This window comes from Pseudopipra pipra, chromosome 19, assembly GCF_036250125.1.
Source record: "Pseudopipra pipra isolate bDixPip1 chromosome 19, bDixPip1.hap1, whole genome shotgun sequence".
NCBI classification, from domain to species: Eukaryota; Metazoa; Chordata; class Aves; order Passeriformes; family Pipridae; genus Pseudopipra; species Pseudopipra pipra.
Genome location: NC_087567.1, coordinates 8,424,594 through 8,452,562, shown reverse-complemented (window position 1 = coordinate 8,452,562; position 27,969 = coordinate 8,424,594). Strand labels below are relative to the sequence as shown.

Below are 27,969 nucleotides of genomic sequence, written 5' to 3'. Positions count from 1 at the left end.
CTGCAGCCCTTGCAAAGCCAGGCAGTCACGGGGGTTGTCACAGAGTTGAAAAATCATATTTGCTTTTATGCATAGTGAGGAATAAAAGAATCAGAGTTTAAATACTTTAATCCACACACTTAAATCTACAGAGAAATACAGTACAAACAACAAGACAACAAAAAGATGCAACAGGAAATTCAGTAACAGAGTCAGTGCTGTGAAAAACCTGTATTTACAAACTTCTATGACGAATATGGAGCAGATGCTTCTCAAAAGAGCCTTCTGGGAGTATAAGTCACAGGGACAGGCCATGGTACAACTCACTGAGGTTTTCAGTCTCCCTTGTGTTACTGTGGAGTAACACCACAGAATGGGGCAGTTCTGTGGCTTTGCTGAAGCTGCAGCTTCTCACAGACAGAACCTGCCCCAAGCTCTCTAACCTCACATCAGCCCATGTCATGACTGGAGCACACACTGGAGCACACGTCACAAATGTTTATGAGACACAATCACAGTCCCTGTGCCTCTGCAGCAAATAAAGAACAGCCCTCCCAGCTTTTATGACAAAGACTTTTTACAGCAATACTTCCTCATCCTCCCATTTCAGCCTGCCTCCTTTTAAAAACCAAAGGAAAACCAGTTTGGGATTTGAAAATGTCAGTTGATGTCAAGGAAAAATTGGAAAAGTTTGATTTAAATGTTTATTTTGGAGGTTCAAGATTATGGTGGCTGGTTCTTTCCTTGCAAGTAAGATCTCACATACTGTACAGCTGTCAGCAGTGGGGTTTGCTCTGAGTTTCTGTTCTCTGAGGAGAGAGGCAGGAATGATGCAGACGGTGTCTGTTTATGTTTGAGCACTAAATACAGATCTCAAACTGCACCATAAGGATACAACTGATCTGTCAAGAGTCCACTGATCACTCCTCCCTTACTGCTCGGTGGGAAACAAAAAAATACTGAATCCCAAATGTTACTTTTATCAGATGAAAAAAATCTAAGATGTTATAAATTCTATTTTTTGACCTATTGCACTTTAAGCTCATATTTTTCCTGTTTAGTGCAATGTCAGAATATATGGATAAACACATTCAATGCAAATCCCAAGTTGCAGCATCACAGTATGTGACGATAAAGAATAACTTTTATTTTTTAACTGCTAACATGCTGGTATTTTCTTGTAAGTAGTTATTACTAATTTAAAGTTACAGCTCTTAAAGGTAACGTTTTTACAGTATTCTGATCACTGATTACTAAACAACTGCTATACATATCTGAAGTTACAAGCTACAAAAATAAAAATGCATTCTGTTTAACTATAAAAATCCTAGAAAGAGAAGATGGCTGGAGGTACTGGAAGGATTACAGCAGTTGGTAGCAGACAAAATGGCTTTCGAGGGATGTAAACCTTTACGTTACAGAATGCAATAAACTCACAATATAAGTTCCCACTTAAAAAGAAAATTATTTTTATGCTGAAATCTACAAACAAGCTGCAAATTAAATGATGCAAAAAATTAATTACATACAGCAGTAGGGGTACACAGGAAACAGGGCAGCATTAACAAAGTACAATTCTGAATACATTCATAGTGTGAAGGGCCAGATCCTCAGCTAAGAAAAGTCTGCACAACATCACTAGGTTTAGTCAAGGCATGTGGCTTTATCCAGCTGGAATTATCTCCCTGAGATGCCCAAAACCTGAATTGAATATTCAGCACTCTTAGCAAGAAAACAAAATTGTGATCATGTCGTGCCTTTAGAACTGTGGCCTCAACAAGAGAGACTGTGTAAATTCTCTCAGTATGTTTAATTACCAATGAACAAGTGGTCTCTGCTGTCTCATCCCTGTGTTCAAGCAGTAACTCTGATTTCTCAGAAAAAAAGGAACTTTTTAATTAAGTAGTTCACATTCAACAGAATCAGTTATGTACTGGTATTTTTAATCCTAATCTACTCCTAACTGAATATTCATTTTTTTCTTTTCCAAAAGGAAGAAAACTGCTAGTAGTCTGAAAGGATTTTCTGTTAGAACACATGCAAAGATTCCTAAATGACCTACCCTTAGACTAACTGGGTTCCAGTGCTGCTCTACCAAAAGCATTTGTTGCCAAGTAAAAAAAGAGTAACTACTATAACACTGGTACCATAGTGCTGCTCACAGCTAAAGGTGCAGTGCTTTAGGCTTTTATTTAGCCAGTGAGATACAATAACACACTATATAAAAGCTCTGAGCTTCAGTGCAACATAAGACAGAACCAGAAGGAAGGGGCCAAACTGAAACCAAACCCTTTAACATTCAGTTCTCAGAAGGTGGAGAATGAGGAGGTTCCTCCCCAGCAGCAAGGAACAAAAACTGTCCTTCCAGAACAGACCAGGGGGTCTGGGATCCTCTGACACCTCCCAGGGGGTGATGGTGACTGGAAAAGCCAAGCAGGTGGCTCACTGGGCTCACACAGCTGTGTGGAGCCATTCCAGCTTCCTCTGCTGACAGGCTGGCTGGCATGAGCATAAACTGGACAGCAGCTCCCTGTCCTGGCTTCAGCAGAGCTTCTGATACTGTCCCAAATGACGGTTTTAGCTGAAGTTAAGCCAGCACAAAATGAGTAATTAAATGACTGAGGGACAGAAGTGCTTACAGAGTAGTTGTAAACACCAGCAAGAGGGGGAATAAATTCTCAATCTGAATCAGCTGAGGTTGCACAGAATAAACCTTTACCTCACTCTTGCTGTAAGCACTGCCTCAAGATTATTGTCTCCAAGTGTGTTCAACATGGTAACATGTTTTTTGCAACCAGGAGAAACTCCAGTCTGTTTTCTGACAGCAAGTACTTAACACTTCTAACTAAAGACAGTGGTGTTTCAAGTTCCTCAGTGACCAAGAAAAGCAAGCCCTGGGGGGAAAAAACCATACAGAGAAACATTGGAAGTGAACATATAAAAAAGTATCAAATACATAAATTATGCTATAGTTTTTACATTATAAACATGAAATGCAATTCGTAACAGTGCTGAGAAAAATGCTCAAATTTGAACAGAATCCCAAATTAATTTGAAACCAATATATTACTATTGCAGGGAAAGAAAACACAAGACTGTGTTCTTTAATAACTGCAAAAATTCCAAAATGCTGTTAAAGGTATGCTCTAAACACTACCCTGACCTGCTTTAAATACCAAGAACAACAGACATACCAAAAAAACGCCGAAGCATAAATGAATGCCATTTACCTCAGCTGTTTTTGAAGACAAAAAATGCAGGTTTCGACTTTTTATGAAGTCCAGACGGGAAGAAAGATCCAGCTGGCATTTGAAACAGCTTAACCCTGCTACGAATTGCTGAAGTGAAAACACAGAGTCAAACAAAGCCTATGACAGGAGGTTCTGTGCACAGGAAAACACCCACCACATCCTCTCAACACCTGTGAACAAGCCCGGTGTGAGCCAGGCAGGGAGCTGACCCACTGAAAGGCTTCCCATGCAAACTTTTTGTATTTCATGTCACAGGACTGAGAAACCACAGTAAAGTTAAGTTATCAGAGCGAACTTCAGTTAAGCTGATAAATGCAGCAGTAAGACTTAAACATTGTGAATTTGCTTTTAAGTGCTTGACCACTGATGTTATTGTTTGCTCTGTACATTTTATACAAAGGTATGATGTATGAAGATTGACAGAAAAAAACAATTCATTACCTGTCTTTCTGAAACATTGCTTTCACTATTTTTCCAATGTTAATGATTAACAGGATAAGGGAAAATTCTTCCACGCAGGACAGGAGCTCCAGCTGCAGAGTCCCCTCTCCCAGACAGAGAGAGGCTCTCTCTGTGTGGTTTTCAGGATTCCAAGCTACAGGAGGAGTATCCCCTCCCTGTAGCTGTTTGAACTGGTGCTTTATGCACTACAACATTAAAAAAGCATGGAACAGTTTACAGTCACAATGCACAGGGTATCAGGCAGCTACAGCTCTGTTACAGATCAGCCAAGGGCACTCGTGCTGTGTTAGACTCTGGGAGCCCACTGCTGACACCAACCATCTGCAGTGGGACTAAAAACAGTTCCATCAAGGGAACTGAAAACAGGTGTTAACCCAATTGGCAACAAGAGGGAAGGAGGATACACTGAAACCAAAGGACAGTTGGAAGCAGCAAGACTTCCCAACAGATGCCAGTGCTAACAACGTGTGTCTCACAAGAACATTTTGTGTCATGGTATGACAGCCACACAGTTACAGTGGAAGGGTGAGCCCATGGCCCACTGGGAACTGGACATGTCAACCTTAAAGAACCATCAGTACAATTTCACAAGAGGCTTCCTCGTGCTCACCACGGCCACGTTTGCTGCCATCACCATCTGAGACACAAACTTCACCTCCACAAACACGGCCATTCACCAGGGGGTTTTGCCAAACAAGCACCCAGTGAGATGCTTTCACTTCGTTTCTCCAGTAGCAATGATGGATTTACATTTCCCAGAGGGTTTCTGGACTCCCAGGGAGCTGCAGTAAGTGGCAGGATGCACAAACACCCATTGGGGCAGAGAAACCAACTCACTGCTCACAAGGAGCCTTCAAAGCCTGGGCATCACTTATTTCTCTTTTAGATGTCAGGAGCCCAAAGACTGAAGTTTTTGAACAGTTAAAAGTTCTCAGGCTACAAACCAATTTGAATCAATTTGATCACCTCATCAACTTCAGGTAACTCTTTAAACTGCATCATTTAAAGTAGCCAGTGGTGTCATTTCTCTTGAGCAAAAACTGCCTTTCAGAGCACACACCCTGCTTTTCCAGAGACTTGTCATTTGTTTGTAAACAACAGTTAGATAAGAACCAGAGCATAGAACTTAAATATTTTTAGGATGCTGATGGTAACAAGTTATAAAAAAAAAAAGTAAAATAACTTAACTGATAGGATTTTTGCTAATACAAACTGAACCTTGTAACTGAAAAAAAAAAGGTAGTGGATTCATCTAACATATCATACTTAGGGTATTTTAAACACTTTTTACATAGATTTAACTATTTTTTATCTATATTTACATACAATAAAATAATTAAAATGAGGTGTATAAGGCTAATGAATATGGAATTTACAAATGGCTTCTGTTTACAGCTCATTCCACTCTAATCACATTTTCAGACAGCTATAAATTCACCGAGAATCAGTAGTATTGAAGTTCTAGTACATACACGTTCTACAAGGAATACCATCAAGTTAAAAACACTCTCCAAAGAGGATTACAATTGAAGGTTTTAAAAATACTGACTTTGCCAAGTTCTCAATAAATTATTTTAAAATATAAATAGTTCGTTCACTGTTAATGAAAACATCATTTTACAGATTGCTGGAAAATGGTTTCATTTTAAAAAACCTAGAAACACAGCCTACTTTACCCAGTGGTTTCACTTCCTGTAAGCACAAAGAAAAAACAAACAAACATGGGGGACTAATGACAAAAGCAGCAACATTTAAAGTTCAGACCAGAGCTCTCAACCTCTCTTACAATCCTGGCTTATGCAGCACAAATTCTCTTCCTACTTGGAAGAGCACCTTCAGTAACTGAACTGGACTAAACTGACATTTTAAACCCCAATTCATCTCTCACCCACTGCAGGCTTAAAATGCCTACAACAAAAGAGGGAAAAGGAAGCAGGTTTTTGCTTTTGTTAACCATGAAGATGTTTTCACCTGAGAAGCTTTAACCTGAGAAGCTTCAGATAGGCCAAACTGACAGTCCCTGTGTACTGTTTACGTGTTCTGAACCTTCAACCCTTCATCTTTTTCTCACCTTATATTCATAAGGGAAATGTAGGTACCAACAAGGTGTCTTTGACTCCCTAACAGCCAGTCAGAAAACAAATGCTTTCATGCTTTTTTCACAATCCAATCATACACAGGAATGCAAGAACCTGCCAACCTCTGCAAACTCAGCTCTCAACCTCCACACTTAAAATGGACACAGCTAACAGACCGATTTACTACTGACCCTTCTCAGGTAATTACGAGCCAAGAACTTTAACAAGTCTTTAAAAAATACCCCACATTTGTCAATCATCATTATTTCTTTAAAACCTTTCCCTCTGAACAGCTGAAAAAGGCTGCTCTTTGTCCAAGTTTGCCTCCAAAAAGCCTCACCAAGAACTGTGATGCTGTTATTTACAAAAACTAGCATTAGTCTCTCACTGAACTGAAGCAGAGTCAAGTTACAGGATCATTCAGTGCAAGTCATGGTACAATTACTTTGAGTTGTATCTTGGATACTCAGGATGTCAGGGGTACTTTATGGCTTACAAAGCCACTGAAAAAGGTCATTCACTGACAGAACATTTCCAGAAACCTTTGGTCCAAAAGCATCTTTTTCTTGCTGACCACCTTCCCAAGAGCTCCCAGATGCTCCACTCTCTCAGAGAACAGATTAGAAATGCACTGTGCAGACAGTTATTTCTCTTGCTCCCAAGCAGAGGTGGCAGCCAGGAGCAGGCTGCTGTCAGGAAATCAGCCCACATCCTACTTGGTCTGGTTTTCTGTCCTCAGAAAGAGGGCAGGTGGCAGCAGGTCAGACTCCCAGCTGTTCCCCTTTCCAAGGGTATGAAACATCCACCTACTGGACTGTGTTTGTGCAGAAGGTCTGATTCCACAGCAAGGAAGGGCTGCAGCATCTGTCTTTTTGAGGCATTACAGTAACTCACTCCTGCTAGAAAGGCTGGAGGGCATCACCACCAGTGTAAAAGGCAAATTAGTTGTGGTAATTCAGCTGTGAAAGTTTTCAGAAGTGTCAAAGCATGGCTTTTTCCTCAGCTCTAGTTCATTCCCAAGTATGAACTTTACGACACAAACCTCGCTCTAAATTAGGTGTGTTTTAACGAGCTGAAGTTCCTCACTGTCTCACGTTGAATTCCACAAAATCTCCGTGTCCTCATCCATCTGCTCTGTCCCAGGGTCCTACTCAGACAGGCTGGAAGCGTCGTCGTCCGTCTGCTCCCCCGAGTGGTACAACATCAGCGCGTGAGTCTTGTGGGTGATGGTGACCGTGCAGGGCCCCTGGGCCCAGGGCTCCCCATCCACCTGCATCGGCATCTTCGAGCTCTTCAGGATCAGCTGGGATCAAACAGAACAACACACAATCACAGCAGCTCAAAGGAGCCCTGAAAACCCCTTTTCCAGGTCCAATGTGCTGATGCCAGGCACGTTTCCAGCCTGGGCAGGCAGAAACCAGCACAGAAGGAGTTGCACTCACAGGCCACTGATCACAGCAAGGCCGTGAATTAGGACATAATTAATTTTTACTAAGCAAGAGAAACATCTACCTCAACTGCAAATTGCAACTTCAGATCTGACAGCTGAGTGGTTGAGATTCTGTACTGTGTATTAAAAAAAAATAAATTTATGGAAGCAGGTTCCCAATGAGCACTTACCCTCACTGTGTGTGCCTGCCCCAGGCGAACAGGGTTGGCCAGTTTAACCTGGATCTGGGCACAGTGGAAAGAACCATGAACACCAACAACTTCCAGAAGTCCATCATCATGTCTGTGAAACAAAAACAGGAGACTCTTCTTAGTGATGCTCATGGGCTCATAGCATACCTGTCCAAATATTGCACAGTCCTTTTATGGCTTCCACACGGAGAGGACAAATGTTCTACAAATAGGGTTATCTATTTGTGCTGGACAACAAAGCACACTGAACAGCAAATAAAACCATCAAACCCTGCAATTACGGAGCAACACACCAGCTGGCTTCTGGAAATTATGGATACGTGACTTCCCAAGGCTCATTGTGTTTACTTAAAGCTCACAGTGGACTTCTCTTCAATGAACTTGTAAAATTTTCTTTCTTTTCACTCAGATATTAACCTACAGGAAAATCTTTTAATGGTTTAATTTTTTTCAGATTTGGGTAAAGGACCTTGCTCAAGTATCTTTCAGAAATCTTTCAGGATCACAAGCCTTGTAACAGAACTACAAAGTATATTTATATATATAGCTTCTGAAGAAGGAAGTCACAAGAGGGAATAACTAATGTTCCCATACATTTTTCTCCTTAGTATTGCTCCAGTTTACTCAAGCATAGGAGTTAAAATTTGGACATGTTTTGTTTTTACTTTCTATTTTAACCTCCACTGAGATGTGTTCTTTAAGATTCTGAAATAGATCCATACTTTTTGAAGTTTACCTTAATTTGTAACAGCCTCTTCAATGCTACTGCTGTCTGTCATGCCAGACATTTTGAAAAAGTCTTTAAAAAAGCCCTTGATGTGTGGGATGCATTTAGTCCAAGTCTCTAATATGAGGAAAATAAATGTGAGACAGCCTAGGCATCCTTCTGATCTGCAGGTAAGCCTGGCTACATAAGCACAGTCTGCTGGAGGGAATTCCTTATCCTTGTAGTGTGACAGTTAAAGGAAAAAAGCAAAGCCAAAAATGTACTGGGTACCTTGCCAAGGGGTAAGGTTCATCCCCCATTCCTTCCCAGAGCCTGCAGCCCCCTCCCCAGTATCCAATATTCAGCACAATGATGCCTTCCAAATTGGGCAACTCGATCCTCTCACCATCCAACTCTAGCTTTAAAAGACAAACAGAAGTTAATTACTGTGGATCAGATTCAGTACTTCAGTATAAGCTAGTTATTCTCCTTATGCTCTTTTAATAAGCTTCCACTCGAAGGAAAACTGGCCCTGTATGAATAGAATGTGTTTTCTTTCAATACTTTAAAAAAAAATACTTCTGATTTCCCAAGATATCCTGAGTTGTAGTAAATTTCTGTTAGTAAAGAAAAGAGAAAGAACTCTCACTTACATAAGCCTCTGGTGCTAAGGCAAATTTTATCTGAATATCAGTGCTTGAACTCATAGAACTGAGTCAAGGCCAGACAAAAAATTAGGAATTTTCAGTAAGCTCAAAGACAAAAATTCCAGGAAGCTGCAGATAGCAAAAGGAACATCAAAAATACTCCAAGGCCAGACCCAGCCTTACACAAATATCACACAGATAGATGTAAAGTGCAAAGCTTCTTCCCTTTTTTTTCCCTCATAAGTTTTTATACTCCACTGACTATCCAGAGAATAAGCAAGCTAAAAAAACTTACCTCAACCTTCTTGTTAAGGTCTTTACATTCTTGTACTAAGCAGTCTTTGGTTCCATAAAAAAAATAAACAGCCTACAAAAAAACCCCAAAACAAAACAGGGAGAAAAGAAAACACTGTTAGAAAAAGATAACACATATGGAGACTATTTTAAATATTCATGTACAGTTATGGCTTTGCAAACCTTATCTGCACTCAAACTAAAGTTTCCAAATGAGATGGGCTACAACTTGAATCAGAAACTTACTTTCCACTTGAAAAGGAAATAGGCAATGTCTTTAACCCACTAAGTTTCAAAGCAAATGAGAAATTCTGAGTAAAAACTGAACAAACAGCAAATTCTGTAAGCAGAGCCAAGGCAGTAACACTTGGGAGTGGGCTGGAAATGTTTTTTTACCCATGGAATCCCCTCACCAAGAAAAATGGATTCAAACTCTTAAAACTGCATGAAAGGAAGTAGGGGAGTGAAGCAATGTAAAGCAGAAAATAGCCTTAAGTCAAATCCACAACTACAAGGAGGAAATCCCACTTTACCAAACCCACCTTATTGATAATTCTGCTGGAAAACAGAGAGGGAGTCTTCTCACGATGAGCATGGAAATTTAAAGCCATGAGAGCATCAGGTCCTATAGAAAAGTAGTTGTTCATTGTGAATACCTGTAAGACAGAACTTCCAGTTATGGCCTTATTAAATATTATTATTAAGGTTTAAAATTCAGAGTGTTTAGTGGGAAGCTGGTAAACAGAAAAATACTTATAGAGGTATTCCACAGAATTCATATTTATACTTGCAAGCCATACCTTTGGTTTCCTTAAGTTGTAGTATCCTTTGTTTGTTACTTGAACCTTCCATCTGAAAAACAACAGTTGTTACTTAGACTCGTGACAGTTCTCAGTGTAAGGCTGCAGTTAGGAATCCTATATGTATACTGGGATCAAGTCAAAAGACTAAATTTAGTTAAATTATGGAAGAGTTAAGCCCTGCAGAACAATTATATAAAGACCAAATTTGGACCTCAGTTTTTGTAGTTCCTTCCAGCAACACTTGTGTTTCTTTACATAAAGTGCTGCAGTGGGCCATCAGCAGAGCTACAGCAGTACTGGGTCCTACACATTTTACCTTTTCACTGTTCCTTACCTGTCCAGTTTGATTCCATCTGCCTCCATGACATTCCGTAAGATCTGTTCCACAGGGACTTCTCCAGCATAACCTGCCCCCCAGCCCAGTGTGTTGGACAGGTCATTCCCTGTTCCCAGAGGTAAAATTGCAACTTGTGGGATATATCGTTCTTGCCCCTAGGACACAAACACTGCGTGTCAGCTCCTGCTCCAGCACTCATTGTCTCCATTTCAGCCCCAAAAACTCAGATTGGGTAAATACCATAAATCCTGACAGCAGCCTGTGACACAGAGCAGGGCACTGGGCTGGCACTGTCAGCACAGCAGATGGCACATTGAACTGCTTACCACAGGGATAATGTAAAGGAAGGAAATGTTAAACTGCTGTGAGAAGGAAAGACAATACAAACACAATATGGAAACAGTGCATTGGGAACACTGAACAGAGTACTCCTTCAAAGCAATGATGCTTTGGATCTGGGAAGTGATATGAACTGAGAGATGTAACACAGCAGACTGTGAACAACAAGACACCAAAATGCTCTTACAGGCTGAGGTGAGGATGGGTCTAAACAACACATGCACATAATGCCAGTGTTCAACCACACAGAGAGACACACACACGTACGGAGGAGAGGCAGTGTCTCACTTTCAGACTGTCACCCACAGATGGAGCAGGTGACAAACACCTCTGCAGAGCACAGTGACAGAAGCAGACACTCAGAACAGCTGCCTTAGCAAAGGGCTTGGCTCTCCTCACCACAGCAGGGTGAGCAGTTATTTCACATGTACTATGGCCTTGGAAATTCAGCTGTGAAAAGCCCTTGCAGTGAATTGGCACCGTGGTTACTATTTTTTCAAGCAGAGTTATCAGCCAGGTAACCTGTATTTGAGAGTCATGATAAATGAAGGGAGCAAATAACCTCCTGCTGATAATAACCTCAACAGTATTTACCTAACACCAGTGACTCGATTTGAGCAAAGAAAAACCCAGATTTCATGAACTCTATTGGCTCTGAGGGACAATATATCAAGTGTCCAAGACCATGTAACCATACCCTCATATTCATTAACCTTTATAGTTACTTTATTTCTACTTTATCAGCACACAATAATTCTCAAGATGAGTTTGATTATGCATGAAGTTGTAATAATGGCCTTCAACTACAATATTTCATGTATTAACAAGAAAGCTGCAGTAAAAAAAAAAAAGACTGATATAAGAAGAGTAACTTCCTTTTAGCACTAGAAGAAAGTTTATTAGGTAAATCACTAAAGCCCTTGTAATTATTCTCCATTCTTAATCTTCTCAGGAGTTCTTAGTAGTACCCCATAAACTGGAATTATCTTCCATTTCAAATCAGCAGTAAACAGCTTATTTACTCCTGGAAAAGCTGGTAGCCCATGGCTTGGACAAGTGTACCCTCTCCTGGATTAGGAACTGGCTGGAGGGTCGGGCCCAGAGAGTGCTGGTGAATGGAGCTGCATCCAGCTGGCGGCCGGTCACCAGTGGTGTTCCCCAGGGATCAGTGTTGGGCCCAGTCCTGTTTAACATCTTTATAGATGATTTAGATGAGGGGATTGAGTGTATCATCAGCAAATTTGCTGATGACACTAAATTGGGAGGGAGTGTCGACCTGCTGGAAGGCAGGAGGGCTCTGCAGAGGGATCTGGATAGACTTGAGAGATGGGCTGATTCCAATGGGATGAAGTTCAATAAAGCCAAGTGCCGGGTCCTGCACTTTGGCCACAACAACCCCATGCAGTGCTACAGGCTGGGCAAAGAGTGGCTGAAGAGCAGCCAGGCAGAAAGGAACCTGGGGGTACTAATTGACAGGAAGCTCAACATGAGCCAACAGTGTGCCCAGGTGGCCAAGAAGGCCAATGGGATCTTGTCCTGTATCAAAAATAGCGTGGCCAGCAGGAGCAGGGAAGTGATCCTTCCCCTGTACTCTGCATTGGTGAGGCCACACCTTGAGTATTGTGTTCAGTTCTGGGCCCCTCAGTTCAGGAAGGATATTGAGGTGCTGGAGCGGGTCCAGAGAAGAGCAACAAGGCTGGTGAAAGGACTGGAGCATAAGTCCTATGGGGAGAGGCTGAGGGAGCTGGGGTTGTTTAGCCTGGAGAAGAGGAGGCTCAGAGGTGACCTCATCACCGTCTATAACTACCTGAAGGGAAGTTCTAGCCAGGTGGGGGTTGGTCTCTTCTCTCAGGCACTCAGCAATAGGACAAGGGGACACGGGCTTAAGCTCCGCCAGGGGAAATTTAAGTTGGATATCAGGAGAAAATTCTTTACAGAGAGAGTGATCAGGCATTGGAATGGGCTGCCCAGAGAGGTGGTGGATTCACCATCCCTGGAGATTTTTAAACGCAGATTGGACGTGGCACTGAGTGCCATGATCTAGGAAATGGACTGGATTTGGACCAAGGGTTGGACTCGATGATCTCGGAGGTCTTTTCCAACCCAATCGATTCTATGATTCTATGATTCTATGATTCTATTTTTTCCTTCTCTACTTGCTGTTAATAGGTGAGGGTGCAGGCAGACAGACTCTTCAGAATATATCATAAGGAGCAGAAGCAAATTACTGCTCTCATTCATGCACTGGCAATATAACCAGTACAGCTGGCAAAATTATGAGGTTATTATAAAAGATTGAGAGTGCTGGGAGAAGCAAGCAGTCAGAGCACATTAGCCAGTGTCAGCCACGCTGTTTATGACAAAATAAATCTGTTTAGACAAAGAGGAAATAACAATGCATAAAATATCCTGCAGCTTGTTCTTGTCTTGTTTTACAGAAGAGAACAACTTTAAAAAGCTGTCATATTTTTCCTGAACAAGATGCACTTCCCTCAGCCCTCCCCCAATATGAACAAGCAATTCTGCAAACATTTCTCTGCAGGCCTATTCAGGAAGATGAAGGCAATAAATGCAGGTAAGAGATTAGGGGTAGCAACAACAGCAACAAAACTCATTTCATCGTTAAGACATTTTTAAAATTAAAACCACAATACCTTTATCTTCATTTCATCAATGGCATCCAGGACCCAGCCCACTGTGCCATCCCCACCACAGACAAGAACCCTGACAGCATTGCAAGGCAGCAAGGTACAGAGCTGGAGGGCTTTAGCAGGTGCAATTTTGCTCAGATCAAAAACCTGGAAGAAAGGGAAATAAGGAATTCCATCAGTTCACATGACATGACTCAGGATTTGCCTCATGGATAAACAACTTCGAGAAGCTCATTCCAATGCAAAGCAAAGATCCTCCATTTACAATATCACATTAGCAAATGAGCTGTCCTGACTTTTGTGAGCAGGATTTGGTTTCCCAAATTCACAACAGCTCCAGCTCTCTCACTAGGATTAAATGGACTTTATTAAACTGAGCTGAGAGAGTCCTCAGAAAAGTCTGTATGTAGAAGCATGATGATGAATTCTGTAAAGATGAAAGACTTCAGATAAAAGTAATTTTAAAACACCCAGCACACAAAGAGGTTCATTCTTTGATGCATTTAAAACAAATGCACAGTGATTTCTCTTAGGCTGTATTCCATGGCTGGGTTTTGAACTTCAAAGGAAGAGTATTAAGGTGCAGCCAGGAAATCCAGGGAACAACTGCCTGCCTTACATCAACATCCTGTGCCATCCCACAGGGATTTTAAGGGGAAAGCAACTACACACAGCAGAAACTGTAAATGCTGACATTTCCACAAGTGAGGATTTATAATACAGGTTTCAAATTGAGATCTAAATACTTCATTTTACAAAAAGTGTACCCTGTTTCAAGAGTCAGATACTTCTCATTAACTTAATGACTGCATTATTACTGTAAATAAAAAAATCTGGACTGGTATTAGAATCACAACAAACATGGGGGTGGGAGGAGTCTCTACACTTTTGGTTTTTCTTTATGAAGCTGTTCTTTCTAAAGCAACAAACTGCATGAATTTGTTTCCTATTGATCTTCCACAAGACCCTGCTGCCATTGGGTAAGTGAAGTGATGTTTATTCTAATTTAAACTTTCATTTTAGGATAGTGGCTTTTCACAGCAAGTACCTGAACAGGGTTCAGCAGCATTTTAAATTCTCCAAGTAAAGTTTCACCCATGTTGTTCCCACTGCGAGTATTTGCCAGTATGATCACTGGCATCCAGTGTTTTCTGCAGTAAGGTACCACCTGCAAAGGGTGAAAGTCAGTCAGTCACACAAATACTGCACGTTTGAAAGTGTTTTCAGCCTTGCTCCAAAACCCATCCCCTGTAAGTGCTGAAAGGAGGAAGTCACAGTTAGTCTGAAGCAGTCAAAACAGAAACAAATATTTCTGACACAGCAAGGCTGAAGATTCTGCAGTCCCCAGGAAAACAAACACTACAATGTTATGAACACAGCAGTAAAAAAGAAAATATATATATAATGACAAAACATTCAAGAAAGTAAAATACCCAAAGCTCAGTACTGTGGAATAAAAAAGCTCACCTGTACACTTGTGCTTCAACAACCATGTTAGTAAAATGACAAAGACCTCTGAATTAGCACAGCAAGAATTTATTATACCTTGGAACATTTACCTGATAGTTATTAACCTGACAATGCACTGAGTTCAAGTTTCATTGTGTGTTTGTGGGTTTATTTGGTCCAAGAAGCAGGAGGCCATTACCTTTTCATAACTGGTTTTTTTGTCTTTTCGCATCTGGTTGATTGCAGACAAATAGTAGGGTGGGATAATTAAGTCTTTGAATTCTCCAAATGTACACTCCTCAGTCCTTAAACAATCCACCATGCATTCATCATGCACAGTGTACTGACACCATGCACATCTGGAATAAAAGACCAAAGAACATGAAAACAACCCTCAAACAACAGGCATGTTGATTCTGCTCAATTATTTTAGACAGACTAACTTTCAGCAAAGTACTTATGTTGGCACACACCATTATAAGTAATATTTAAAGCACATTACAGGGAAAACCCTGCATTCCCTGGAAAACTATGTATTGGCTACAGAAAATTGCATAAATTGCTCATGTGCTTTCAAGTCTAGGAAAGCATTTGAATTCTGTGGGGAAAAAACCCCCGAGAGTTGTAAACTAATTTTGTTCTCAGTAAAATATAGGTGCTATAAATATCCTCCTGCATTGTTTGTGATATTAACAGTTACACTGAAAGCCTGTATGAGAACCTGAACTCCTCTCTGTCCTTAAAGAGCACAGATAAAACATTCAAGTTTAATAAAGTACTACTGGTAATATTAATTGATGTATTTCTTAACATTGCTAATACCCCTTTAAATCTGAAACCTAAAAGGCACAGTGCAATGCTGATGGGATTTTGTTATGCAAAACTGCTGTGTTTTTCGACCTCTTCTAAAAGCTGCCCTGGAAAACGGACTGGAACAAGAGGAAATACTGCAATACCCACTACCAGCCTCTGCAGAATGTTAATCCTCATTTGGTACATCCAAAGCCTTGATTTAAGCAGCTGGGAAAGCTATTTTTGGAGTTCCCCTGACTAATCCAACACATGAGTACCAATGATACTTGCCCTATACCGTGACTTTCTTTTCCTCTTCTTCCCTCCTTTCCCCTTTGCCTCCAAATTCCTCCCATTTCTTCTTCTACACACACTCTCAAGGTTCTGTTTCTGAAAGTAATACTCTTATACTGTAATTCTGCTTACTTACCAAGCAGTTTGCCAGTATCACACAGAAGCAAAGCAAAAGCTGGCAGAATATATGCTTAAAAGAGGACATCCTTTGGGAAGGCTGAACCAACACACTGTATCCAGGACCTAGGACACTATCACTGTATTTTGGCACAACATGGCACAGACAACTTTAAGCAGCCTTACTAATGACAGTGAAAGCCCATTTAATGGTTCCTTCAATTTTTAAACACTCTTAGCAGAAACTTTTAACAACAGATTGAATTACAGTAGGTTATAAAACTTCCCATTAGCTTTTTTGGTGCATCCTTAAAAATAAACCTGAAACCTCTATAGGACAGTTGTTTGTTCTATTTGCACTGAGCAGATGCCAATTTTGAGATGTGCAAACACACTGGTGTTCTGAACTGTGAGCTGTGCCCCCCATTGCTGAGGCTACCCACTGTACAAATGACAAATGTATCAGAACCTTCTTAATGTCACCCCCTAAAACACAAACTCTCTTGGAACAGAGAGTCTCTTCTATGTAACTACACAGCAGCTTGCCCATCGTGCTGGAGTAATGCAATTAAGAGAACGAGTGGACATGAGATGCAATGCCACACTAATCTTAATCTATGACTCAAATTACCCACAAGCATCCATTTTAATTTTAGGTTCTTTGAGGTTGTTGTTTTTTAACGATTTCTTATCTGACTACTGCAGGACCTCCTTGGGGGTGATGTCTACCATTAACCCCGCAGAAAATACAACACCGACAGGGCACCGTACGCTGTGTTAGAGAGTCAAAGCCCCCAGCAGTACCTGTAGTCGCAGAGCTTGGGCTGGGTGCCGCACTGCTGCTTGCACACCACGCAGCAGCTGCAGAGGGGGACGTTGCCCCTGACCCAGTGGTGTGGGATGGAGCTCTGGGCTGCCCCGGCGCCTCTTGTCATGATCTCCTTGCAGAGGAAGCGCTGGTCCGCCTTCTTGAGGCAGCGCTCGCTGGCGCGCAGCCCGCAGCAGCCGCAGAAGGCTCCGCGCAGCATGTGCTGGGCGCACACGCAGCAGTACGAGGGCTGCCCGAACAGGTCCGTGTAGTGCCAGTCGTGCTTGCTCTTGCGGAAGATGTCCCGTATCAGCAGCTGCCGCCGCGACCGCTGGAAGCTGCACCACGCGGTGATGAGCACGGGCAGCAGCACGGAGAACAGCGTCCAGAGCGCCAGGCGCCAGTCGGCCCCGCCCGGGCCCTCCATCCCCGCGGCTCCCCGCACTAACCCCTCGCTCCGCTCGGCCGGGCGGCGGGGCGAGCTCCGGCACGGCCCCTTCGCTCAGGGAGCCAGCGCGCAGCTTCATGAACCATCCTCTAATCCCTGCTCGCGGCTCGGCACCGACCTGCGCCACATGGGGGGGCGAGAGGCTTCCCGCGGGGGCTCCTCCGCCGCCCGCCCGGGCCGTGCGCGGGGCCGGGCCGCCCCCGGGGCTGCTCCCGCGGGGGAGCGGCCGCTCGGCCCCGGCCGCCCCTCGCCCTTCCCTCCGCGGGGGGCACGGCGCGGCCCCGCCCGCGGCCCCTCGCCCCCCGCGCCGCTCCCTCGGCCCGCGGAGGTCCCCCCGGCGGGGCAGTGCCGGGACAGTGCCGGGGCAGTGCCGGGCCCGCAGGACACGGCGCGGACCGAGCGGCGCCGCGGGACGCGCGAGCGGCGGAAGCGGAAGAAGCGGCCGAGGGCGGTTGCCAGGAGACGGGCGCCGCCCGCCCCGGCCTGTCGCGACATCGGGGATGTCGCCAGGGGGGCCTCCGGCACCCGCCACAGTGCGTGACGGAGCGGTTGGGCTCCGGCTTCGCCTGGCCCGGGCCCGAGGCGAATCATCGCCCTGTTTGTGCCTTGCTTGCCCAACCATAAATGCTCTTCCCCATAATTTCGTTCTGTCGTAGAATCACGGAATCATCAAGGCTGGAAGAGACCTTTAAGATCATCCTGTCACACCGTCCAGCAGCACTGCCACTGTAACCCCTAAACCACCAAACCACATCACCCAGCTCCTCGTAAACACCTCCAGGGATGGTGACTCCACCACCTCCCCGGGCAACCTGTTCCAATGCCTGACCACACAAACAGTGAAAAATTTTTCTAATATCTAATCTGAATCTCCCCTGTCTCAGCTTAAGGCCATTTCTGGTCCTCTCACTGCAGGCACGGCAGAAGAGATGGGCCCCCACCTCACTACCCCCTCCTTTGAGGTGGTTGTGGAGAGCAATGAGGTCCCCCCGAGTTGTGCCTTTATTGCCCAACATAAATTTCCCCCCATAATTTCATTCTGCCCTCATGTGTTCGGCTGTTTCCCCTGCAGCAGTTCTAAGAACAGTGACTGCTATTAGAACCTACAGGTTTTTGCGCTTTCAAAACAGTATCTTGAGCAATGACATAAATCCATACAATATATAAAAAATTTCTTGGGATTTTAGGGTCTGAAAAATGTAAATGCTCCACAAGTGGCCAATACCCAGGTTTCCAAGAAAAGTCCTATCAGAAAAGCACGTCAGAACAGCCTGACCCCTGAACTGCCCCATCCCCACCTCATGCTTCACTCTGGTCAAGCCCTTGTGCCCACAGCACTCACATGTTTAGCTTTTAGATTTTTATGTCCAACATGGCACTGCCCAGGAGAGCTCCAGACAGTCACATTTCTCAAGGCTGAAACTACCTGTTCGCAATGACATTTGTTAACCTTCACCCTTACTTCACACTGTGTTTACTAGTAAGGACATTTATAATCCTATTTTCTACTAGCTTGTCCTGCAAAGACAGGAATTATGTGCGTTTTCACTTGTATGATTCTATTAATTTGGTAAAAAACTCTGCTGTGTTTCTCAGCAGTGATAATTTGGCTTTGCTAGAGTTAAACCCCTTTACTATGTACTTCTCTGCTGGAGTAAAGTTAGAGACAATCTTTGAAAAAGATATACAGCTGCCTTTGAGATTAACATTCTGTAATAGGCAATTGTTTCTTTAAAAAACCCTAATATACTTTAGGCACCCAAAACCTTCGCTTGCTGTGCCAAATGTAAGGTGCTTTATTTTCACAAATCTAAAATACCCAGTGTAACTCCAAAGCCTGAAGCGGAAAAAAGGTCTTCTATTTTCTTTCCCCCAGGAACAGAGTTATGCTGAGAATGTGTGTGCAGATAATAGACTAATTCAAACCTTCAGACCAGCTGTTCTCAAAATCATACTGTCGCCCAAATTAAAGCATAAACAAACATTTGTGACCCACGTAGCTGCTTCAAATAGGAGGATACCTTGGTCAGTGTTACTCATTTTGGAACAGACCGAGAGAAAGCAGAATCAAAATGAAGAAGTTTCTTGTGTTTGTCTCCTTTTTGGTCCTGATGACCTCTGTTACAGGTAGGAGTCTATATCAACAAACCTGTGTATGTGTGTAGAGCTGAAGAGCATATAAGTAGCATTAGTTCAACCTTCTATTTTAGTTTTCATTATTCATATATTTTCATGTCTTTCACTTTTAGTACTTAACTTTTTATACTGCAGGGTTTCTACTATTTGATTTTTAACAGTCATACTGTTGTATTTGGTGTTTAACTCTCTGCATCACCACACTGTAGTAATTTGTTGTAAACCCAAAAAGTTTAATTTTAGTAGCTTACTATTTTAATCTTACTTTACCAAGGTCCTGCAAGTGGAATGTTCATTGCAATCTCTCCTTTTCAACATCTAACTCATTACTTTGAAAAAGAATCTTATAAAACAACACAGAAAAGAACAGAGAGTTGGAAGAGTCACTAATGCCAGTGCTGTTATAGTTCCTCATTTTATAGTAACATGAATATGTAGACTTTGCTTCCTACTAGTAGAACTAGAGAAAACACAAGTATAAAAATAGTTTAAAATTCCACTCCTATCTCCTGGAATGCAATATCCCCTAGGAAGGGGCTGTAAAGAAAGAACACTTTGTATATAGACAAAAATCAGGTTTGGAGACACTTCATTTTGCAAGTGACAGGTAAAATATTAACTTTTTAATAATTTCAGAACTAATTTCTGCTTTTCTGTCTTTAGACACTTCACCAATTTTGTCTGAAAAAGAGGCCAAACAGCTTCTGAGAACTCGTCGTGGAAGCAGACCGAGAAAAGCTGGTTTCCCTGACGAGCCAATGAGGGTGACTTGACATTTACTATTAAACTACATTAACTAAAAAAACCCAACACCAAAACCCCCAAAACGTTTGTGCTTAGCATTAAGTTTCTACAGATTTAATTCCAAGCAATGTGTTATGAGTGTCACCCTTTTCAGCTGCTGAGTTCTCCCACGAAATGTTAAAAATCCCCTTTGCATTCTCTCGGTAAGTGCTGAATATTGCTCAGGAAATGTTCACTCCCAGAACGTGCAGATTATTTATCACAGCTCAAAAACACCAATCGAATTATCGAGAAGAAAGTGGCTTTTCATTTATGGAAATGTGGATTTCATCAGGTTGTTCCTGAAAAACTAAATAACAGGAAATGTCTTCTGCTTGTGGTACATTCTGCACTGTGGGCAGAGAGGAGATGCAGGTGTCAGTGGTCAGTGTGGAGATTGAGGTAGTTCTCAACTAGCTTTTAAAATCACTTTCATTCACTTATTTATGAGTGCTACAGATAGGATTTTTTTTATGATATTGTAGGAGTTTTTAGTTGCTAGCTTAATGCAACAGCATTGGTTTTGTGTGTGATATCTACACATATTTATTTCTAAACCCCATTACGACAAAAGAAAAAGTAAAAGAATTAAAAGGCCTTCTGTTTTACTTGCTTTGACAAGATGTAACATATAATTCTGCACTTCTCAAGGGTACTTAAGATATTTTAAAATTACTGCTTGCTCCTTTCCAAAGTAAATAAGCTGAGCTAAAATTACATGGTTCTGAAGAGGCAAACCCCACAGAAGCCAGAAGCACCTGTGAGTGTGTGACGAGTGCAAGGGGCTCAGTTTGGTGAGGTACTGAACATCTCTGAACTCTGTAAGACACGAGGAGCACTAGAGACCTTGAGGATTGAGCTGAGACTGTGCCAGGACTGTGGAGACAGCTCCTGGTTTTCCCTTTCCAGTGGGTATTGTACACCAGCCAAAAAGAATCCACCTGGCCATGCACCACTCTGGATGGACACTGTTTGTCAGGTGTGACACCACGACAAATCAAAGCTGTCACAAGGATGTTGCTCCACACTTGTTAACAGCCTTGTACACTGAGGATTGCACAACAGAGCCAAAACTCACAAGGCTTCACTGCTGCCCAAAACACTCAGGACGGGGTTGGTTTCTAAGCTGTTGTTAAATGAGCCCTGCAGTTTTTGCAATTTAGCAGGAATACAGCTCCCATCTGTGCTCATGCTTAATATACCACCAGGATTAATGTTATATAGTAAATATAGCACATATTGAATACAAAGTAAATAAAGCAGTAGAACAGTTGGGTTGAGGTAAATCCTGTATTGCAAGAAGTTACAAGCAGACATGCAACATTTAGCCTATGGTTTAGTTTTAGGGAGTCCTGTGAGGAGCAGGGAGTTGGACTTGATGATCCCTATGGGTTCCTTCCCACTCCAGACACTCTATGAGTCTATGACATTGTGTGGGGACAGAAGGGAGCCAGGGCTAGAGAAATGTTGTATCACTGACTCAGCTGTTCTGTCCTTGCCACTCTCCATCCTACTCAATTAGGAGCAAACACTTGTTGAGGAATTCCAACCTTCTTTTTATTTTTTTTTCCAGACAGCAAAGTTGACCTTCTGTAAGAAAACCCAAACATAAGAGTGTTTGTTTTGCTCACTAATTGTCAAGGTTTTCAGTAGCAAAGGAAACATCTTCTGGTAAAAAGCCAACCCTTGCTGCCATGTGGAAAATGCAGATTGTCCCTTGTGAGTGAAGGTGCAAGGCTGCTGCATCCCTGTGCACGGTTCTACCACTGGCTCAAGGAGAAAAACTGATTTTGTATGGATGCTTTGTAGCAGAATGAAATGATTTCTGGGATGAACCCACCTCTGTTCATCTATTTTAAGCAAAAGCTGTTTGTACTAGGCCAGATCATGCTGAGCTGGGGAATGTAATTTGCAATTCTTTGTGACACTCTTTGACTTCCACAGTGCTGCTGGAGTCAAAAACCTGTTCAGTTACAGACAGCAAGATCTGCCCCCTTTGTTTATTACAAAAATGTAATTTATGTTGTCAGCATGTTTTAATCTTACTTTGACTGAGATCCTGCTTTTTATAAGGTGGCCTCTTCTCAGTCATACAGTTCTGTTCTCTGCCAGTTCCTAATGCAGTCTCTCACCAGGGACTTGAGCCAAGTCTCCCTGTGCTGTGAGGAGAGAAAGCCCAGTAAAAGGCAGGAATCTAATGCTGCCTGCTGGCACCCAGGGTACCCACCCTCTGCTCAGCACAAAGAGCAGGGAGCTGGATGACAGCAGGAATACTTGGCCAGTGCAAAGGGTTTAGGCTACAGCCTCCATTCCAACAGTGCCTGCTGTGCAAAGCAATGGGGTGTATTTGGAATAAATGTATCTACTGTTCACAAAGCTTATGAGCCCACATGCACTGGGACTGGGGCTTTTTAAAAGTAAATTTTGTTCCTGAAGGAGGTCAAGTTTTTGATACACAGCCCACTTTACTTTGGTAATTTGTTGCTTAGACCAAACCCTCTCCATATAAAGTGGTATGGGAAATTCACATTATTTTATTTATCCCAGAAAGACCAGTCAGCACTGATGTGTGCTACCCTCCTACAACCCTTCAGAGTTCTGCCACATGATCCTGCAAGGGGTTAATGTTCTTTAATCAGCAGGAATCAATTTTCAAAAGAGGCTACAACAGACCTATCCCTGAGAATCCTCTGTGCCCTCAGGACCAACAGAGGCTTCTGTGTTGATATGCAAATGAGAAATGTGTATGTAGACTTCCAAATTTATGAATATTGTTGTAAAATTCTTGCTTGCCACCTTTACTGATGATGTCATTCATTAAATATTGCTAGGTTGGGGCAAGCTGACCAGCAAGACTATTTCACTATATTTGATTATTTTAAGAGGTAAATGAATTGCTCTTACATAAGCTGTAAAATTCTGCTGGTTCATTGGCCTGACATTAGAATGGAGTGATTACATAATGAAATTACTTCTTTTCTTTAAATAGGAGTATATGCTTTATCTCCAGCGCTTGGAGCAGAGATCAGAAGAACAACTCCTTGAACACTGGCTGAATCCACATTGTCTCCCCCACTGCAACAGGGATCTAGTGCATCCAATCTAATGCTTTTGCCTACCCTGCAATTGGTATATATATTTCTTCTACAGTGCATACTTATTTTATATACATATATATATAACATATATTTGGACATTTTTATGACAGGAGAAGCCTTCCTGCATTCTTTAAAATTTGTCAACTGGCATACATTTGAATCACTGCCACAACAGTGATTCTATATCACTCCCAATTACCTTTTTAACATAAAAGTTGCAGATTTAGCTCCATGTTTTCAAAAGCTTTTAAGCAGGAGAATACAGAGATGGTGTCTGTCAGGGCCGATCTGTTTCAAGAGACAGAAAGTTCGTCTGCTTAAAATTCTGCTATTTGTACATACCTAAATACCTTTAAAAATCTGCGTGTTGTGGTAGACTTCAATGGAGTTATGCTAATCCACAACAAGCCAAAGGTCTGAAACTTATTTAAAAACAAAAACATAAAATTCTCAAACCTCACCCTTAGGAGGTAAGCTGGCAGTTTTCAAAAAATCTTCCAGCTGAGGCACAGCTGAGAGCTGGCTCACTTAGCTACAGGAATTCTGCACAGCAGCTTCTCACAGGCCACTGTGAAGAATTCATGTTAGAAAAGTGCTTAAATGATTTCAAGTCCTTTAGATGTTATTAGTATGGCCAATGTCAGAATGGCTTTTAATTATATTTTGTTTTTTTCTGCAGATCTCCATGGGCACATGGATTTATACTATGACTGTGTTAGGGAGGAAGAGATTATTCCTGCATTGGCTACGTGCTCATTGTAGAGCTGAACCTCTTTGCAGTACAGTGCAATCCTAGTGATAGAGCAAAACTTCCAGCTACAAGTGGTTACATATGTTATAGACCACCATATATTTTCTACCAGTAATGACTGCATACATGAATAAATGAACCAAGGGTTTCCCCCAGTTTCTGAGTTATGGGCAAGAATAAGTCCCTGATTAGCCCTTTAAAGGGCACAGCTTTAGACTGTCTGAAGCAAGAGGAACTTAGAGGGAGAGGTCCATTGAAAATGGGAGAATATCAACATGAAGAGGCAGCCAGCTTTCTGGACTTTAGAGGAATCCTTAATTACAGTTTTCTAGGTTAAATAACAATATTGCATGAAGACATAACATTTACACAACACTGTGTTTAATTGCCTGATGAGTATTTCATGTATTGTTTCATAATAAAAGCTTGGCTCAATTCCATATTCAAATGATTTTGTTACCTTAGTCTTCCATACTATTTGCTGACAAAAATCACTGGAAGTGAGGCTCAGTATTGTGAAGTACTAAGGAAACATCAGAGGACTTTTTAGGATCAGCAGCTGGGAAGCACTACAGTGCAGTCTAACAATTTTGTATTTCTCTGCATAACTATCCCTTTCCTCTAGAATTCTGCCAGGAGGGGTTACATGTATCCAGCCAACCCTTTCCTGCCTGTGTGCCTCTATAACCTCTGCCTTGGAACAGAATGTCTTGTACAGTCAGATGGCAAACATATGATATCTGCAAAACAACATGAAAAGTTTCTTGATGGCTCTTACACGACTGTTATGATCTGTAAAGGCAAGAGAATTAGTTATGAACGGACCAAAGTAACTTTCAGAGCTCCTCATTGCAGTCACTCAAAGAGCCTGAGGACTGGTAGCAAAATAAAACACATTTTTATGAAGATATATAAGGTAATTACTGCTACAGAGCTTTCAATAGGCTGGAATGGATCAACAGTCCTTCCACTATACTTTCTTCCAGTAAGAGAACTCCCCTAGATGACTCCAAGGAAATAATTTAAATCTCAAAGCATCAAAGACTTGCTTTCCCCTACTGCCAAGATAAATCTTAGATTAAATCTGGGAGTGTAAAAAAGCATAATCAGGCCGCTATTGTGGGCTTCATTCATAATACTCACAATACACAGATCTAAATTTGCATATCTCTTTGAGTTAAAGTCATTAGGTGAAATCCTGGCCCTGTTTTTACTTGCACAATGAAAAATTCATGCTGATGCCAATTATGCCAACTTTCACCCTGTGAAAGTCGATTTTCAATTACTTCTTTGAAATAAAAGAACTCCCATCTAGTTATATTCAATCATTTGTTAGATAACTGGTAAGGTTAAATAGGAGCTTCTAGGCCAACCTCAGTAACACTGAGCTAATCCTAAAACAAACATGTGGAATGGAGACTGTTTATTGTTTTAAAATTTGCTTTTTCACATTAGGGCTGAAGGATCTCATATAGGCAACTCAAAAGAAAAGTTAAGTATTATTAAATCTAATGAACAAGGAGAAAACTAAAAACATAGAAAGGTGAAGCACTTCCAGGTCAATGATCCATGTTCTCTCCCACTTCATAAGGGAAGATATTATGGTATAGTGTTAATAGTCTTTAGCCCACTCATCTAGTCAATGGGCAAAAGAGCCAACTCATATTTGCATTCAGGTTCAAATCAAAACCATCACCAGTGTTTCTAGAATTCCAGAATTTAAGCTTCTTTACAAAAGCAGAATCTCTCTTGAATGTATCTACACTTCCCTTCTACTTTAGAACTGACCATTGAAGAACCTCCTGGTCCATCAAGGCAAAAAAATCAGCAGACACCATATAGGAAAGTCTGCAACACAGGGGGAAAAAAAAGTGTAAAGAAAAAGAGAGAGAACAGAAAATTTTGAAATTAAAAATAAAAAATCCCTAGACTGGATTCTCTGGAATCCTGTGATCATGAAGAACATAGCCAAGATATTGCTTTTTAAGACATCCAGCTTTTCTGACAGATTTAAGAAGCCAAGTCTTCCATTCATACAAATTAATTTGGACCTTGCAAGTAAACACAGAAACACCCTTCAGCCTCCCTGAGAGGCAGCCAAAGAAGAGGAGGAGGCCAGCCCAGCCCAGCCCAGCCCAGCCCAGCCCAGCAGACTTTCCTAAGTTTGCTCAGCACTGGCAAACTCTGAAGGCTAAAGAGAGAGTGAAGGTGTGAGTGTGTCTGCTTTAGGCTGTTGCCATGGATGTGGCAACCCCTCATCCTGCTTATTATACACTTCTGCATGTCCATAACACACACAGAGTGTTTTACACATAATTCAGTGGACTAATAAGAGAACAGGATCATAGGATCAGGTATAAATAAATTAGCTCATTTATTATGACTCAGCAGTGAAGAAACTTATACATGATTAGCATAAAAAGTAAACACTGCATAAATATTATACTTAGTTATAGCTACAGAAATGGTGTAATGAAGCTTTGTTTCAGAGTCCTTCAGTGTGATTTTATTCTCTCAGATCTTTCCTTCAAGGCTGTGCTGGAAATCATCTGAAGTTGAACTAAGTTGAGTGTGTTCAAGGATTAGTTGGAGGTTTATTTTTGTCCATGCCTAAAATCTTGGGGGATAACTTTTATACATGCATGCAAAATATTAGTTTTCCTATTGGGTGAAGATTTATGATAATCTATATCATATTAAGATATAATAATTCATAATTAGAATTTGCCTGTGGAAGCCACGAGAGGGCTTAATATAAATGAAATAGGAACAGAAGTGTCCTGACAGTTGTATACCGAAGGTGGGAAAGCTGGAAAAATAGTTGATTTCCAAATGCTTTTAAAGGAAAGGATTACAAAAGGCTTGGGAAAACCTTTCATCCACGGAAGTGAGAAAGATAACCATTAGCTGCAATTGCTGACTTGCTCCATATCCCGGGCCTGCTGCCTTCCCTCAGCTGAGGACCTGCCCACTAGATGCCACTGTTTCTGCACATATTCGGCATCACAGCCCCCAGTGACTCAAAACACCTCATCCCTCCTTCTCCCCCTCGCTATTTTACTCCTTTTCTTAAAATGTTCAGCTCAGATGATTGAAATGCAAAGTCACCTCTAAACCATAAAAAGAAGACCCTCAGCAAATGGCTGATTTTTTCCCCCTTTTGGATCACAGGCTGCCATGAATGTGGGTGTGAGTGTGGTGTCTGCCTGGCTACCTGCTTGGGTTTAATTATGCCATAGAAAGAAATGGAGAGAGCTCCTGCACAGCACACTGTAGTGGCTTGTGACTTTTTACTGTTTGCCATTCAAATACAGATCCTAAGAAAGGATTTTGTGTGTTTGCAGAAGCTCTTCCCTCTCAGAGCAGGTTCCATCTGATCTATTTTCAGCTACCCCAAACGTAAGCTGCAGATTAACACATCGGGAGAAGCATCACTCTTGAAGGCATGGCCTTATCTTCCTACATTTATTATCTTTACCAGCGTGAGGGACTGTGATTTAGGTGTTGTACAAACCTGTACTGAAAAAGCAGACTGTGCCCAGAGCCTGAAATGCAGTGCCTCTCAATAAAGAGCAAATAAATAATATCAACTCTAATTTAAACACGCAACAATTCAATGAAAAAACACAAAGGCTGGAATTTTTGAAAGCATCAACTTCTTCAGCAAGGCCAAGACCAAAAGGTTTTATCACAGACAGATAAATAGGACACAAAGTAGTTACACTGATGCCACTAAGCACTTTGGCAGCTCAAATAATTGGCTGTTTCTACCAGACTGCCTTACCTTGCAGAAGAACATGCACCAGAAGTACTAATTTACTAAGATTGGAATTTCCAGGAAGCTCACTGAAAGAAGGTCAATCACTTGGTTCATTTGAAATCCACTTTCGTAGTGGTGAAGGTAATGGAAAATGCAAGACTAAACTTACCAGTTTGCAGTTTAGGTGATTCAGTGTTTACCTGCTTCTCAGGGAGGCTGAGCAGGTGAGCCTATTCTTCCACCCACAACAGTTGGGGCATTTCTGAAACATGAACATGAAATATAATTAGAAAGCAAATGCCTATAACCATCTGAAATGAAATGATGGAATAATATATATGGAAA

General features: G+C 41.9%; 2 protein-coding genes and 1 long non-coding RNA gene across 4 annotated transcripts in view; 1 reads left to right on the top strand and 2 right to left on the bottom strand.

Moving 5' to 3' along the window:
- Positions 1-90: 90 nt before the first annotated feature.
- DGKE (diacylglycerol kinase epsilon) lies at positions 91-17,217 on the bottom strand. Its single transcript, XM_064676049.1, has 11 exons — positions 16,645-17,217; positions 14,837-14,996; positions 14,237-14,356; positions 13,192-13,335; positions 10,196-10,353; positions 9,859-9,910; positions 9,601-9,714; positions 9,060-9,131; positions 8,409-8,536; positions 7,391-7,502; positions 91-7,073 (listed from the first exon to the last, which is right to left on the bottom strand). The coding sequence occupies exons 1-11, from the start codon at positions 17,073-17,075 to the stop codon at positions 6,918-6,920; spliced, it is 1,647 nt and encodes a 548-aa protein (XP_064532119.1). The 5' UTR covers positions 17,076-17,217; the 3' UTR covers positions 91-6,917.
- Positions 17,218-18,489: 1,272 nt separating this feature from the next.
- Positions 18,490-24,312, top strand: C19H17orf67 (chromosome 19 C17orf67 homolog). 2 transcript variants are annotated; one of them, XM_064676059.1, is made up of 5 exons: positions 18,490-18,576; positions 18,973-19,223; positions 19,896-19,996; positions 23,005-23,144; positions 23,793-24,312. In XM_064676059.1, exons 2-4 carry the CDS (start codon positions 19,169-19,171, stop codon positions 23,119-23,121), a joined length of 273 nt encoding a protein of 90 aa, XP_064532129.1. In that variant the 5' UTR covers positions 18,490-18,576; positions 18,973-19,168; the 3' UTR covers positions 23,122-23,144; positions 23,793-24,312. The 2 variants fall into 2 exon arrangements, with proteins under 2 accessions (XP_064532129.1, XP_064532128.1); XM_064676058.1 differs by having other exon boundaries at positions 18,490-19,223.
- LOC135424627 (uncharacterized) overlaps positions 20,604-27,969 on the bottom strand; it is an 89,810-nt gene continuing 82,444 nt past the window's right edge. Inside the window, exons 2-3 of the long non-coding RNA XR_010435287.1 lie at positions 27,794-27,886; positions 20,604-25,712 (exon numbers count right to left, since the gene is read on the bottom strand). This is a non-coding gene — a long non-coding RNA (uncharacterized LOC135424627). The remainder of the gene's footprint in view (positions 25,713-27,793; positions 27,887-27,969) is intronic.

Coding starts and splice junctions, on each gene's coding strand:
- C19H17orf67 (XM_064676059.1), top strand. CDS start 19,169: ATGAAGAAGTTTCTTGTGTTTGTCTCCTTTTTGGTCCTGATGACCTCT. Junction 19,224..19,895: donor CCTGATGACCTCTGTTACAG/GTAGGAGTCTAT, acceptor TTCTGTCTTTAG/ACACTTCACCAATTTTGTCT. Junction 19,997..23,004: donor TCCCTGACGAGCCAATGAGG/GTGACTTGACAT, acceptor TTCTTTAAATAG/GAGTATATGCTTTATCTCCA.
- DGKE (XM_064676049.1), bottom strand. CDS start 17,075: ATGGAGGGCCCGGGCGGGGCCGACTGGCGCCTGGCGCTCTGGACGCTG. Junction 14,997..16,644: donor CCCAAGCTCTGCGACTACAG/GTACTGCTGGGG, acceptor CTTTTATTCCAG/ATGTGCATGGTGTCAGTACA. Junction 13,336..14,236: donor TGCTGCTGAACCCTGTTCAG/GTACTTGCTGTG, acceptor CCTTTCTTCCAG/GTTTTTGATCTGAGCAAAAT.